This window comes from Sarcophilus harrisii, chromosome 2 (genome assembly GCF_902635505.1).
Source record: "Sarcophilus harrisii chromosome 2, mSarHar1.11, whole genome shotgun sequence".
NCBI lineage: Eukaryota > Metazoa > Chordata > Mammalia > Dasyuromorphia > Dasyuridae > Sarcophilus > Sarcophilus harrisii.
In genome coordinates this window covers 405,002,371-405,018,737 of record NC_045427.1, presented here as the reverse complement: position 1 = coordinate 405,018,737, position 16,367 = coordinate 405,002,371, and the positions used below count along the sequence as shown (strand labels likewise).

The 16,367-nt window shown below is 36.7% G+C and overlaps 2 protein-coding genes across 2 annotated transcripts in view; one reads left to right on the top strand and one right to left on the bottom strand.

The window, feature by feature from the left end:
* Window positions 1-16,367, bottom strand: part of DOCK2 (dedicator of cytokinesis 2) — a 486,757-nt gene that overhangs the window by 207,130 nt on the left and 263,260 nt on the right. The window lies entirely within an intron of this gene.
* INSYN2B (inhibitory synaptic factor family member 2B) overlaps window positions 1-16,367 on the top strand; it is a 130,997-nt gene that overhangs the window by 91,103 nt on the left and 23,527 nt on the right. Inside the window, exons 2-4 of the mRNA XM_003756811.3 lie at window positions 10,616-10,674; window positions 10,811-12,884; window positions 14,298-14,372. Of these exons, the coding sequence (XP_003756859.1) occupies window positions 11,533-12,884; window positions 14,298-14,372 (1,427 nt within the window). The 5' untranslated portion in view covers window positions 10,616-10,674; window positions 10,811-11,532. The remainder of the gene's footprint in view (window positions 1-10,615; window positions 10,675-10,810; window positions 12,885-14,297; window positions 14,373-16,367) is intronic.

Genomic DNA, 16,367 nt, shown 5'->3' with positions numbered 1-16,367 from the left:
CCCACCACTTCCTAAAACAATACCTCCCATTTCTAGAAGGGGATTCTTCTCTAATGGTCAAGAAATTTCTCTTTCTATAGAGACAAAACTGCCTCTTTGCAATTTCAACTTGTCTTTCTTCTACATGACAAAGTACTCTAGAAAAATCAGCTCTGGGAAAGTGGGGACAAGATGAAAGGAGGCTTCATAGATGAGGTAGCCCCTAAAGGGCACAGCAGAACAAGCAACTCAGAAGGAAAGTAGAAGGAAGAAAACAAGCAGGATACTTGGAGATATTGAATGGAATGATTACTCTTCAGACGCATACTGGATTAAATGACCTCGGAGTTTCCTTCCAATTCAGAGGTTCAGTGATTCTATGTTTCTATTCTGCTCAAACTTTAGAAAAATATTGGCCTGCAATGAAGACCACAACACTAAACCTGAGAAAAAAAAGGCTTAAAGAAAGAAAAAATATCTGCCGATGATTTTTAATTTTTATGCTCTTAATATCAATTGATATTGGGCAAATTATTCCATGGAGACCCTTGGGGAAATCTGATCTAGGATATTGTTTGTTGCCACTGAGTTTATTTCATCCCTGATAAGATCAGCCCATAAACCTTCCCTTTTCCCTTCCCCTTGTGAAAATTCTGCAGTGTAGGCAGCGATCCAGAAACAAGAAAACCTTAGTTACAGCTGCCTGCCAATGGTAAGTGAAACAGCAGCAGAGGGGAGCTTTACTGCACTCTGGGAAGGTCTCCTTTCTCCAGCAGGGCTAGTTGTCCAGAAAATCCATTCTCTGGAACTTCTTTACTATCACACACCCAAAGAGCCTTTCACAGAATTGTCACTTCTTCAAGTCCCAGATATGAGCTCTCCTGACCTACCAAAGTGGCATGGTTCTATTGGACCCTCCTTATTAGACTTAGGAAAGTCACTTAAATTGTTACAGATCTGAAAGTGCTTAGAAAAAGTTATAAACACCACCGGAAGTATCAGTGAAAGCATTTTTATTGTTTTCATGTCTCATGTCACTATGACTTGCCATATGGGAGAGAATGCAGGTCTGGACATGGAGATACTTTTCTATTCTCATTTTTATAGTGTTATGTGGCCCAAGGCAATTCAATTCACTTCTATCTGTTTTAGTTTTTTCAACTGTTACATGAAAACAACAATAGTATTTAACCTCCCAAGGTTGTTGTGAAAATCAAATGGGGTAATATTTGTAAAGTGCTTGGTACGAGGAGTTTACTGACTAGATTTCTTTTTTAAGGACCAAGCTTTAAACCAAAACCAATATGATTCTCATTGGTTACCAACTGGTCCTAGGTCACCCATTTAGTCATTCTTTAGGTCCTGATTGACTAAGATTGAATGTGAATAGCAGTCATTCCTGCTTTGACAAGAAATTCTGAGGATTTTCCCCTCCCTGATTCATTCATCATTTCATTATTTATTTGGATTTTTTACGTCAAAGAGGAGATTGTTTGCCCCAATTTCTACCTAGCCTTAATCACTGAATGGATGCAGCCTAAGTCAAACTTAGGCCTGTTGAAAACCTTAGATTAAAAAGACAAATGTCTTCCATTGTGTTCAGGGCTATCTCCAGTCATCTTTATCTATATCTTGCCCTGGATTCAGATGGCTCTGGAGGAGTGAGGCAGGTGATCACAGTCCTCCTTCATTTAAATCCAATTGACTTGCATGCTATGATGTCAACTCCCTGATGTCACAGTCCTTTTCAAGAACGAAGGATAAACAACAACAATCTCTGTGGGTATATTATAGGCATTTAATAAGTGTATATTTCTTTCCTCTCATCTTTTCTTTTCTTCTTCTCTTCCTTCCTTATTATTTCCCTTTCTTCCTCCCTCCCTCCCTCCATCTTTTCCCCCTTCCTTCCTTCCTCTGTTGCTTCTTTTCTCCTTCTTTCCCTCCCTCCCTGTATCTCTGCTTTCCTTCCTTCTTTTGTCTCTTCTTGCTTCCTTCATTCCTTTATTCTTCAGTCTTTTGGAATCAAGCTACAAACAAGGATCAGAGAGAGAGAGAGAGAGCAAGTGTAAAAGTTGCCACAGAGGAGGTTTTTTGAAAAGAGGAAGGTTTTTGAGAGGGAGAGTTGGGGAAAAGATTCTATCTGGGAATACTCAATACCACTTATCTCCTTAAGTATCTTCTTTTCCTAAAACTGCATTCCTCTCTTTCATGTTCTATGCTGAAATAGGAAAGCACAATGACATCACTTTGTGGGTTTGACTTCATGAAATCTCAAGAGACAGATGAGATCTCAGAAGTCATTTAGTCTAAAACACACTTGACTAGGAATTCCTTCTATTAAAAAAAAAGAGGATTCAGTCATTGTTAGAAAACCTTCAGTGAAAGGGAGCCTATCACCTCTTAGAACTCCATCTCCAGGGTGACATCACTTGGCCAAATTTTAGAGAAGATCATATTCTTTCTGGAAGGAGCCTCTCCTTTGATATTCCTTGCCAGCATGGTGAGCCAAATCTCTCTTCAAAGACAAGATTATCTAAGATGATTTGTGGGAAATTGCCAGAAAGATATTTCAAGTTACAGCGAACAGGAAATACTGGGGAAATCTGAAAGAGTTAATGACAAAAAGCTGATAAATTTAGAGATAATATTAGCCCACTGCTCTTTCCTTCATGATATGAAGATGGAAGTACCAGCCAACAAATGCATCAGATAGCAGTAAATCTTGCCCCCCTCCTCCCACCCACTCTGAGAAGGAATGGATTTGATGTGACCTTTTAGAAGCAAAGCCCACCAGCCTCAATTCTACTGCTATGAGCTAAGTGGAAAGTATGCTCTAAAGAAAGAAATTTACAGAGGAGAAGAATTATGTGTAGAAGAATAAATTTGAAGTAGCAATGAGATAATGACTGAACTTGGATCATCCGCCATTCTAGCACCTACATATACTCAACCACAAAAATCATTTACATCAAACAATTAATAAAGACAAGCAGCTGCATTTGCAAAACTATGAGCAAGGAGAGGAAAAGAAAGCAGGAGAGATCATGTAATTAATGCTATTTCTTTGACAGATAAAAATAGAGAGCTGGAAGATATAGAAATATAACAGAAGTGGCAATCCTAGCTATGGGAGGGCTCTTTAGGCACAAGAGTATATGCCAGAGTATAAGACCAATGAAGAATTTCTGGGTCTTCACTATTTTAGTTGCTTTACTTTGCTCCTTTGCCAGTTCCATGTGGGTCTGATCTAAATCTATACCCATTCTCTTAGTAAGGCATTATAAGAGTCAGCATTACCTCCTTACTTCTTGGTTATGCCAGGGGCTATTTGGATTTCACCAAACTAAAAAGAAAATATCCAACTGCTATCAAAATGACTAAAATATATCTCATTCTGAGAAAAAAGTAATTGATATGTATATAGTATTATAAAGTTTAAAATATACTTTACATATATTCTCTCATTTTATCCTCATGCCAATTCTGTAAGGGAGGGACTAAAAGTACTATTTTTGCCATTTTATAGGTGAGAAAACTGAAGCATCCAATGGTTAAATTGCTTGTCTGTAGTCACAAAAGTATAGAAAGGATTTAAACCCAGATAGAATCGATTTAGGATTTCATTCAGTATTTCATCTGTCATAATACTACACTATATCATGTCTGTAGCTAAAGGAATTCTAGAGATAGAGGTTTCTTAAAGTCCTCTCTGTACTATTACTGATCTAGTTCTCACCTTTCCTCACCTACTCCTACTTTTTTCTTGCTCCTCAAATATGGCCTTGAGCTAGTTGGTCAGAGAATGTTTTAGAGATGAGGGGGAAATAAGGATACATGACAATTACATATAAAAGAATATCCCATGATTTTTGTGTTATTATAGATTGCCCATGGTCACACATCTTGAGGGCAAGAAGTATCACAGGTGGCATTTACACCAGATCTTTGTGATTCCAAATCAAATCATCTTTCATATTATCTCACATTCAGGAAACTAATGTACAATAGTAGTCCAATTATGCAAATCACAATGTTTGAAACCAATCAACACAGATAAATATTTACTTAATGAGATTTTGGAATCTAATGAATTAATAAAACCCCCAAGGAAAAGGCATAATGTCCTAAGACCACAGAGTAACATTCTTTTTCTTGGAAGAAATTATTGTCAGTTTAAAAGCTAGAATATTTAACATAGATAATTAAGTTGACTTTGAAATTTTCTGGATAGATCCTTAAAACTAAAACATTTAAGCCAAAGAAATTTAAACAAACCATTCTCAAAAAAACTGCTAACTATTAATAAACATATGGAAGAATTCTTCATATCTCAAATAATAAGTCAAATGCATGTAAAACAATCCTCAGGTTTTACCTCACACCTTGTGAATGCAATGTTGGTGGAGCTATGAATAGATACAACCATTTAGAAAGTAATTTGCTATTATACAATAAAGTGACAAAACTGTCTACACTCTTTGACCCAAATATTTCACAGCTAAACTATACTCCAAGTTAATCAAGAACAAAAAGAAAACTTCACATAATACTAATAATTATAACAATATTATTTTGTGATTAGGAAGAAAAAACAAATTAGCTGCCTATTGATAGGAGAATGGTTAAAACACTATTGTATATGAATGTAATAGGCTATTAAGAAATGACAAGTATGAATACAGAAAAGTATAGGAAGGCATTAACTGGTACAAAATAAAGTAAGCTGAACTAAAAAAATAATAATTACTACAGTATTATAAGATAATAATTAAACAGGTGACACTGAATTTTGTAAAATGATAATGAATAGATCCAAATAACAGAGAGAAGAAGACTTTTTTTTTTTTTTAACAGAGGCAGGAGATAACAAGATTGGAATATTACTTATAATGCATTTTTTAATATATTCATTAGTTTTGCTGATTTTTTGCCTTTCCTTCCTATTTTTAAAATTCTTTATTATGAGAGGTATTGGACAAGGATGGGGAAGGGAAAATAGGATATATATATATATATATATACACACACACACAATGAAAGTTCCATGAATCCTATTTTCTAAGTCAATCAATAAGGTCTATGAAAATATGCTAATTCTTCAGGAGACTTAAATATCAATTCTATCATTAATCTTTGGACATCTCACTTAACTTTGTTAATCCTCACTTTCTTCATCATCAAATGAGAGAGTTGGATAACATGACTTCTGCTGTCCTTTCTCAATCTACTACTGAAGGGTATGATTCTGTTTGGATGCTTACTAAATGCCCAGCTCCTATACAAGAACTGTGCGAGACATAAAGAAATCAAGATATGCCCTCAAGCAACTTACAACCTAGACAGATAGACAAAACTAACAAACAAAGGGAAAAAATCCAAATGGACTCAGTACTAAATTATGTGGTATTGACAAGAATAGGAGCTCAATGTGGACCAGATTCATCAAAGGAAGCTCCAAAGAGGAATATACACCTTGGTAGTTGTATATGTTTAAAAAGAAAAAAGAAAAGGAGAGACAAAAGAGCATCTCAGATCAGCAAATGCAAAAATAAGGACAGGTATCTTATTTTTAAATTCTGTGTTTATGAAGGGCTAAGTGGGAGAGATAAGTATGTTAGCCATACCAAAGCTGAGGTTACATATTAAAGTATAATAGAGTGAACACAGAATTCCATAAAGGAAGACACAATTATCTAAAGTCTTTAAAGCTAGAGAAGAGAGTTTGGATTGAGGATCTATTTTTGGTTGTAAAGTAAGAAAGAAACAAAACAAAACAGTTATTTTTTTTTAAGAGAGACTACTTCCCTCATTTTCCCAATTATACTTAGCCATCGTGACCTGGTAGTTAATCAGCAAAGAAGCGCGTGTAAAATTTGTACATTTCTACATAGTTGCTCTTTGTGCATGTAAAAATCCCAAATGGTACGAATTGATATAATTGTGTCTGTTGAGATATTTCCATAACAATCTATATCTTTGAATACAACACACACACACACACACACACACACACACACACAGTGCTCATAAGCATAAATTCTCAACAGAGTAAGATGCCAAAGGACAGACATAATATAGATGTAGCAAGGGAATAGAGATAAAATATTCCTGGGAAAGGAAATAAGCCATTTTTGCGAGGTCAGAGACAGTTTTGTCTCAACTAGACATCTCCCCTAGGACTTAGCATGGTGTGCTCTGAACAAAATAGGCACTTTATAAGTATTTGTTAAGTGAATGCTCTGTGAATTCATTCATTCAGTCAAAAACATCTACTGATGGCATATGCCATACTATCATGTCTATAGAAATGCCCTAGCTATCCTATTGAAAATGAAGCATGACAAAATGAATGAATGGATGGATGGGTAGATGGATGAATCAGTTAATCAATAAATATATATTAAGAGCAACTAAGCAGTACAGTAGATAAAATATTAGATTTGGAACTTGACTCAGATGATTACTAGCTATGTGTCCCTGGGAAAATTATTTACATTAGGTGGGTTTCTTTATCTGTATAATGAGGAAAACAGTAACATCTACTTTATATGCTTTCTGTGAAGACTAAATAAGATAAAGTACTCAAATGCTTTGTAAACCTTACAAAGATATATAAATGCTGGTTATTATTGTTATTCTTATCCATCTCTTACACACACTGACTGTGTAGCCCTAGGAAAATAATTTAATATCTCAGTGTTTTAGTCAAATATTGACAATTAGAAGTTGAAAAAACCTTACATTTATAGAGGGCACTCCCTCAGCTGGGAGTTCCTCCTAGCAATGCAATCAAAGTTCAAGTCTCTATTCCTGTTCCTATATACCACACACTGTGTAAAATTCTGGGCATACAAAGTAAAATAGAACTGTCCTTCCTTAAGAAGTTTACATTTTTTTCTAGAGTTTTTATTTTTAAAGCAAACACATTGTTTTTCATTATTTGCTATTCTTTGTGATAGTGTTTATTTGAAAAGCTAGATATCTCACTCCTCAAACCAACATCCAAGTCATTCCTCTAAATAAAAAAAAATAAAATAAAAAAAAAACAAACCTGGACTCACTTAACTTCATTTCATAGACTTCCACACATAAAATTAAATGGAATGTTCCATATTTCCAGCTATTGATCCATGATTGTATTTCTTTTTAATGGTATTTTATTTTTCCAAATACTTCCAAATATAAATTTAAAATAGTTTTCAACAGTCACCTAAGCAAAAACCTAATGTTCCAAATTTTTCTCCCTTCCTTCCCCCTTGCCCTCTCCCCAAGACAGCAAGTAATCTGATATAGGTTAAACATGTGCAATTCTTCTAAACATATTTCCATATTTGTCATGCTATGCCAAAAAAAAAAAAAAAAAACAACAAACCAATAACTAAATCAAAAGAACAAAAGCCAAGAGAAAGAAAAAAACAACAAACAGGCAACATCATCACCAAAAAAGGCAAAAATACTATGCTTTGAGCCACATTCAGTCTTTTCTCTGGGAATGTAGATGGTGCTTTCCATCACAAGTCTATTGGAATTGCCTTGAATCACCTCTTTGTTGAAAAGAACCAGTTCATCATCACATAATCTTATTACTGTGTAGAATATTCTCTTAGTTCTACTCAAGAAGTTTACATTCTAATGAGGGAGATAACAAGTAAATGCATTGATATTTAGGAGAAGCCTTCACCAAATCACCTCAGATCAGAAGATGCTAAAATCCAGGTAGATCAAGAAAGGCCACTTGCAGAAGATAAGCTGAGTCAAAAGAAGCCAAGGATTTTAAGATCCAGAAGTGAGGACGGAAAGCAATTGTTCCTATAGGAAGTTACTCAGCGTCCTCTACTACCAAAGGTAAAAAGACTTCCCAAAAAGTCACAAAGGACTGAAAGGAGGCTATATCAATACATAAAAGCAAAGAGCCAAATCAGAGAAGGAAATAGATGATCACTCTATGTCCACTCAACCAAGAGTTATCTCACCAAGCAAAAAAAGTATAGGTAAAAAGATAAACATTCTGGTTTGCATTCAATACGCCAGTAATGAAAAGGGGCAGAGGATAAGCGGAAGCAAAGATTAGTAATAATTCTCAGCTACCAGGCCCTGAGCATGGTACTGTGACCAACCACAGTGAGGAGATCCTGGAATCGAGCCAGGATATGAATTAAGTCCTAATGATGGAATCCTAAGGCACTTCCTAACTATTAATGACCAGCTTGGAGTGTTTGATATTCTGAAATACCCTGGAGACCTGGTATTTGCAGCCTGACACGCCCCCCTCATAAATGTTTTATACAAAGGTCAAAATTGGAATTTGAAGATTAAAAAGCAGGATGGAATATTTTAAGATGGGAAAATCAACTTTTAATTAGCCCATCAAGGACATTGACAAAAGTCTCTATATTAGCCACATGACTCAAAATATTGTTCAATCTCTGCCCATTATATAGAGAGAGCACTAGGCCTAAAGACAGAAAGATCTGAGTTCAGATCTGGCCTAAAACATTTACTAGCTATGTAACTCTGGACAAGCATTTAGCCTTTGTTTCTTCATCTCTAAATGGGAATAATAATAGCTATTCTGAGTACTTTACCATCCTCTCATTTCATAATAACTCTGGGAAGTAGGTACTGTTATGCATTAGCTATTACTATTACTATTAAGTACAAGATCGAATTTTTCTTGGTTGGGGAGATAGAGAAAAACCTAAGAATAGAAATTAATATTTATGGTCTATATATATTCATCACCAAGAAATGGATTTGTAAGGCTAAAATTCTGATAGATATTAAGGCAGAAAATGTGGAGGTTTTAGAAACCTGGTGATCAAAATTGCACATAATAATCAACATTTCAGTATCCACAAGGAAACATTTGAAATTACATTTCCCAGGTTGAATACACATGGGGATAAAATGAATAAAGGAAGTTTTTCTGTGCCAGTCATTTGACCATGGGTGGAGCATCAGGAAATGTATGACAGGGAAATCCTGTGTCAGGTATCACTCCTCTAAAATTGAGACCCATATCCATGAAGTCTGGTTATCCCAAGGTGAGGACTGAAATTCCCAAAGTGACACCAGTAGATGCTCTGGAAAGGGTGTCTAGAGGTAGGAGTGGTGTGGAAAGAGCAAAAGGAAACAAATGATCACTATCCATTATGGAAAAGGTCACAGGGAAATCAAAAGGCAGACTGGGAACCAACTTCAGACAATTGTTTTCTTCTACAGAAGTTTTTCCCACAGGAAAAAAAAAAGACAAAGAATTGTCATGATGGGAAAATAGGAATGATGGAATCCTCTACCAAGAAAGAAAGCAAAATCATACCTGAAACCATCTTTCAAAAGGGAGAGGAAATAGAGAAACAGAGAGATGTACTCACAAAGAAAAAGAGATAAAGAGGTAGAGATAGACGCAGAGAAAGATACAGTGAGAGAAATGTCAAAGATTTGCTTTACTGTTCTTAGAGGAAACCATCAAAGGACCCCTTAACCAATGCTTAATAATAAAGCTCTGGGTTATTTTCTGGGATGTATCTGGTTTTTAAGTTTGGATTCTGGACAGATCCTGCTATTCTGGGGATTGTATAGTTGATCATCACTCATCTTTGATCTCTTGTCCCAGAAGACTCAGAATATTCCAAGGGCAGTGATGTTCCAAATCATGGAAAAGGAGTTAAGATGAATGAAGGAGTCAAGAGATGTAGATTCTAAGATTAAGTTGACTGAACTTTTATTAGAATTTTAAATTAATTCTACTGTAATTAGAGAAAGAGCCATGCTTGGGAGTATTCTCTCCTAGACTCACTTTGGCATAGGAAACCCAAGGACTTTGCCTGCAGAATATACAATCTCTCTGGGAAACTGGTAATTTTAGAAAAACTCAAGCTCATCAGGATGAATAGATATATTAGACAGCAAAAAATGGGGTGTTAGGAATATTCTTCATCTCTGTGCAAAACCAGAGGGTCTCATATGCTTCCTTAGAAACATCCTTTAGCTTTTTATGCTAAGGAGATTTCCCAGACCTGACACCCTGATCCGAGCAGATACAGTCCAAACCTGTTTCAATGATCAGAGAAATTCTGAAGAAAAGGTAGAATCCCTATGATTGGACTCATCTCCAAGTCTCTGAGATTCAGTAAATCAAAATAAGCTAGCTAACTTTGATATGAGTGTCCAGGTGGGACAGTCAGTAGGGCTCTGGATTTCTCAACTGGAGGGACTTTAAACTCTTATATTCAGGATATTACTTTACTCTATTTTTCAATTCATGAAGACCCCCAAGGGAACAAAACTTCAGTGTATATTTTACTCTGCCCCTCCCCCTACCCCACTTTGCCATTTATATTTCACAAAATAAACAAGAGCAATTAAGGAGCAGTCTAACATAAAATTAGCTATTTCAGCCATGATGACAAGAGTCAGTAAATTTAATTGGGGTGTCTTGGTCATAAGGACCTGAAGGATCCAAGCACATCTGTGCTATGTCTCTTAACATAGGAGGTGTGCTGACTTGCTGGGAAACAATATGACATTATTTCAAACATTCTACTGACAAGCAATTATAAGTCTATGGCTGAAAAAAAAAGAGAGGAAACAGCAGCCCCATGCTTACCTACATCTGTTGTCTTTTCCCTTTCAGAACCCGCTCACCTGCCCATCCCTGCAAAGATTGACTGTCTGATCTGGAGTCTTCTTAAGGTCATAGGCTTTATAGTTCTTTTCTTAAAATCATCTGAGTCCCTAGACATGGTTAATTTAATACCAACGTGAATCAGAACAAAAACCACACGGCAGAAATTGTTCTTTCTGAATCTCCTTCTCTGCTTTATTCCAGTCTTGGTCACATCCCACTGCTATATGAGGCTATTTGGGAAGACATATTTTCATCAATGAAAAAAAAGGGAAAGAACATGAAGAACAATGGCCCCAGAGGAGGAATTTCTGTTTGACATGAACAGATGTGCTATCCCAGAAACATCATGTCATTTCAAAAGAGCAAACACCCCAGTTGTTTGTTACACTGCCTATTTACACTCCATGCAGAGGAGACACATTTAAGAGGCTGGCTGTACCACACCTGAGCCTATCCCTACTAGGAAGATGAACTAGATATTCCAAATGTGACAGATTCTTCTAGGAAATCATTTGTCATGGACTTTGAGATAATTTCTATTGTATTTTCCTGGTTTGTGTGAAAGAGAATGACACACTTCCTCCAGAATTTGAGCAATCTGACTCTATCAATATCTAGACCACCAGCAATTTCCTTAGATTGGATATTTGAACATTAGAGTAACTCAAGTGTTTATCCAATTAGCTCTGTGATGAAAAAAATTGTTTAATTTTGGAAGAAACAATAGAAATAGTTATTGAGTAAAATCTATAGGCTGGGGATGGCCAACATAGCAACCCACACAATCTGGAGAGTGAGTCTTCTCCACCACCTCTGCTGGCTGTTTTTGGCATCTGGGGCTTTGTCACCAGATGCAGCTCGAATGACTTAATGCAACGTGTCAAGGAGAAGCTTGCAATCCCCAGACCTTCAAAGGAGGCTCGATGGCCCAGCAAAGCATGAAAGTAAGACCCGTGCTCCTGAAGCGGAACAGTCTGGATTCAGTGGACTTTGTGAAACAGCCCCACCACCGCAGAAGCAAATCCCAACAAGTTCGCTTCAAAGAGGATGGAGCTAGTAAGAATCAAGCTGGCCTGGCAGAGATTGATGTCCAAGCAGACCAAGACTCTACTCTGATGGGGAAAGTGCAGGCATCTCGCCACCATCACCTGCCCAGCTACTCCCTCTCTTTCCCCAGGTCCCAAAAGGGAGGGAGCATCCGTAACATTGCAATCCAAACTTCCCCCAGCCTTAGGAAGCACTTCCCTGTTTTTAAAAGGAAAAAGCTCACAGCCAGCAAGTCACTAGTAGAAATGCCCACAGAGTCTAAAAATTCCATCCAAGTCAATGGCAACCTCTCAGAGCAGGATATCATGTCTTCTGATCTTGCCTATTTACGTATCACTAGGCACTTAGATGATGTTCCTCACAGAGGTAAGAAAGCGCATCCATTTTTCCCCCGAATGTCCAAGGCACAAAGCAATGGGCCTGTTAGCATCTGCTTTGAAACAGATGCTCTGGGGCCCTCAGAAAAGGTGACAGTTTCTACTCAAGTTCCTGATGATATATGTCATAGCCCTCCATGGGGTACCAAAGCCCCCACTTACAGCATGGACAGGCCTGTTGAATTAAGCAACACAATACATCCTTGTGCTAATATGTGCCCAGGGGATGTGAATGGCAGGCTGCCATCTAGTTCAGAAAGGCCCTCTTCCTGCTTGAGTACTGCCAGCGGTGCTCACTCCTTGCCTGGCAGAGATAAAACGGACCCTGAATTGCTTTTGCCCAAAGACACATCTGGCATTAAAGAGCCAGTTCCTTTATCACCTCCATCAAAGGGAACTTGCACTCCTTCACCTCCACAGACTCATAGCTCCTCACCTTGTTTCCTTAGAGAGCACAGACAGGCAGCCCCTCCTGAAACTGTTTCTGACTGTGCTACACTGAGTAACGATCACAAGGACCTAATATCATTGACAACTAGCAACATGATAAAACCTGCTACTGAGTGTTGGGAGGAGACAGAGAAAAATTCCAGCCAGGCAGATCCTTTGGAGTTTAAAAATTGTTTAGGAAGCTTTCACCTCCAGTCTTCTCTCCCAAGGAGTGAAATCAAACCTCCAAACAACAAAGAGATTAAAGGAATTAATCAAATTCACCTGGAACATGGTGAACTGTGTGACCTCCAAGGGAGACTACAATCCGTGGAGGAATCTTTGCACTCAAACCAAGAGAAGATTAAAGTCCTTTTGAACGTAATTCAAGACTTGGAAAAAGCCAGAGCCCTCACTGAAGGGTAGGATGAGTTTTGATATTAAAAAATTTTGTTAAGTCATTTATCAAAAAAGAAACCACTTTCAGTAATAGGTTTCAACTATTAAAAGGTCTCAGCAATTCTTAAGGTGGTATTTTCCCAAGACATTGATCTTTGAAATTTTCAATCCCTAAATGAACTTGAATGAATAAAAAAAACTTGAAAGCATAATTTTTATAATACTTGAATTTATTTAATATGGAGTCTGGGGGGAATCATACTGGTTCCCTCTTTAGCAATGATTTGGGGATGGGAATGGACAGGAGCAGGACTTGGTAGGGTCCAGATATCTTGATCTTTATACAAGTACAATTATATAAGTCCAATCACTATGGCATAGTGGACAAAGAACAGGATTCAAAGTAGATGCTCTAGGCTAAAATCCCAAACATCAGATTTACCATCTGTATGACATTGGACAAATCTCTTTACTTCTTAAGAGAGACTTCATTTTTTCATTTGTAAAATGAAGAGAATGAACTAAGATGATTTTTAATGCCCCTTTCAAATTTTAATTTATGATCATCTATGAATAGAGGGGTCTAAAGATAAATCAAAGAGATAGGAAATAGGGAAAGAGAATTCCTTTCTCTCCCCCACCCCTATTAATTATACAGCTTTGAATTGGTTTAAACTAAATCAATTGGTTAAACTAAAGTACAACTCACTTCAATAATCTACATTCAATCAATGGTCCAATGAAAACCTAACTGAAATGAATGGCCAATTAAAAGCAATAAAGGTAGATTTAGGGGATAGGATGCATATCAGGAGGATTTCTTGAAGGAAAATTCAGAAGAATATTGGGTGAAGTTTGAGGACATAAAGGATTTAGAATAGTTTTTGAGAGGAAAGCTATTTTCCTCTTTACACCATCTCCTAACCCTGCCCCAGCAAAGGTCTAGTTCTAGAGCCAAATTAAGGGAGGGCCAGTGATAGTAAGCATTAGCTTCTTTAAGTCAAAATCAATATTACCTTGGATTTGGGGAGATCGAGAGAGGGCAATGAGATACATTAGGCTGAGAGGACATAGACCTGAATTTAATTTCCTTGATTCTACTATCTTTGATGTATGAATTTGAGCAAGATGCAATATTCCTCAGTTTTCTATCTAACAGTAGGACTAAGAATACCTCATTTATTTCAGAAGTCTGATATGATGATCAAAGAGGAAAAATAAAAATGTGAATATATTCTCTAAAAGTTAATAAGATAAAAACAAGTTAAGCTTAGTATATGTTACTTTTTCTTGCTTTTTGGTCTTGATCAATCCATTTTGTCTTAGTTTAACCCATTAATGGAGGTAGAGTACTGTGTTTTATGAATTGAGTGAATAGGAAAAGCAATCATGAGCTCTGTCCATAAACTCATCTAGAAAAATGCTTTATGTTGCAGGCGCAACTTCTACCGAACTGGCCAGGACCTCAACAACTGCAGCACTTGTCAGAACACAGCATGCATCATATACAGGTACCTCATTATAACATAGGTTGGTGGTTGGCAAATATAGAGCATAGAGACCCAAGAAACCTTGACCTTTCAAATAAACTCTCCTCTCTTTTGCCTAGAAATCAGACTAAAATAAAGTAGCTTTTGAATGTATGGATTTTGAGAACTGGAGAGGTAAATTTCCAATAGCATAATCATATTCCATAGGAAGGTTAGAGCCTGTTGAAGCCCTATCATTCAAAATGTATACAGTCTGTATGAGTCTTTTTGATTATGCTGTATAATACCCTGGCTGGGTACCAGTGGGTATGTACAGTATTTTCTTTGGGAGTTGGTTTGGTGTCTCTAATGAAATGGATTTTACAAGAGATAAAAATCAATACTTCTCTAGCTGGAAGCTTACTTTGAAAGGTAACTGAAATTAAAAGTTACCAATGGATTCCCAGAAATGAATCTCTGGAATCTAGTTTTCCTTGAAAAGGAATAAACAATTTTTCAACCTTCTACTAACTTCTTTTCAGACATAGGACTTGAGCAGACCATGTGAAATGCTTTGTTCCATTAAATATCTCTACTTATATGGTACTTTCATGAGGCATCTTCTAACAAAGGGGTCATGTGTTTGTCAGTCAGTGCTGCCTTCCTAAGATATACACTAAAAAAAGAGAAAAAAAGGTCTCATAAGTTATAGGGGGAAAACTAGGATTCAAAATTAGGGCTTTGCATTCTAAATCTACTATTTCCACTGAACCATACTATGCATTTGTATTTGTTTTATTCTTCATATTTGACGTTTCTTATAGTATAATAATATTCTTTTACATTCACATAGCACACAATTAGTTCAATCATTTCTGAATTGTTGGGCACACAGGATGTTTGCATTGTTTTGCCATTAAAGATATTGCTATTAATTTTAAATAGATAATGGCTTTTCCCCTCTTCATTAAGATACTTGAGGTATGTTCCTTCTAATCAGATCCTAGGCCAAGTGGGTTAAAAGTGTTCTTGCTTTTACCTCATAAAGATAAATTGCTTTCCAGTGGATTATATTGATGGCCATGATAGTGCAGGCTTATAATTTCAACCGCCAAGAAGGCTAAGGCTAGAAGATCTTTTAAGCTCAGGAGTTATGATCTACAGTAGAAATTCAAGATAAATATGGTGAACCCTGGAGAACAGATAGCCACCAGGTTCCCCAAAGAAAGGTAAACCACCCCAGATTGGAAACAGAGTAGGTCAAAACTTCCAGGTGTTCACAGTGGGATGGCTTATGAGCAACTCCTGTCCTTACCTTGGCAAGAAAATCTTTATTTTTTTTTTAAATGCTCTAATCTATAGTTCCACCAACAAGGAAACATCATGCATATTTCTTCACAATCTCACCACCATTGAATTTACTATTTTAAGTCAACTCTGTCAATTTAATGAATTACACTGGAATCTATGAAGTTTATTTGGTTTTTCTCTTTATTCCCCTTATTTTAGAGAGCTGAGCAGTCTTTCAGGTGGTTATTGTCATTTTGTGTTTCTTCTCTCAAGGACTATCTATTCCTATTTCCTGACCATTTATCTTAATATTTCTATAAATTTATTTTGTATTTTGCATGCTACATTTTTGTCAGAACTAAAAAAAAGAAGGAGCTGTCCATTGATTCTCTGTAGGTTCTTAAATCAGAAATTCAAGCAGTGGTTGGCCTTTCCTGGCACAGTGACAGAGGTCATGGCTAGGTTTTTCCAAAATCAGCAGGCTAACAGAGCCATCTGAATACTGAGAGATAGAAACTCAGTGGGTTGACTTGAATCACAGACTCTAAAAATGAAATTGGTAAAAGAAGCTCCCTTATATGCAGTGGGAGGCTACAGAGTATCTTTTTCTTTCCTTCTCCCTCCCTAAGGTTAACAAACATAATTAGCTGAGCAAAGGCCTCTTACAGAAAGTGGGTTTTGAATTGATACTTGAAGAAAACCCCCAAAACTAAGAAGAGAAGTATTTAAGGTACAGGAAACCATTAG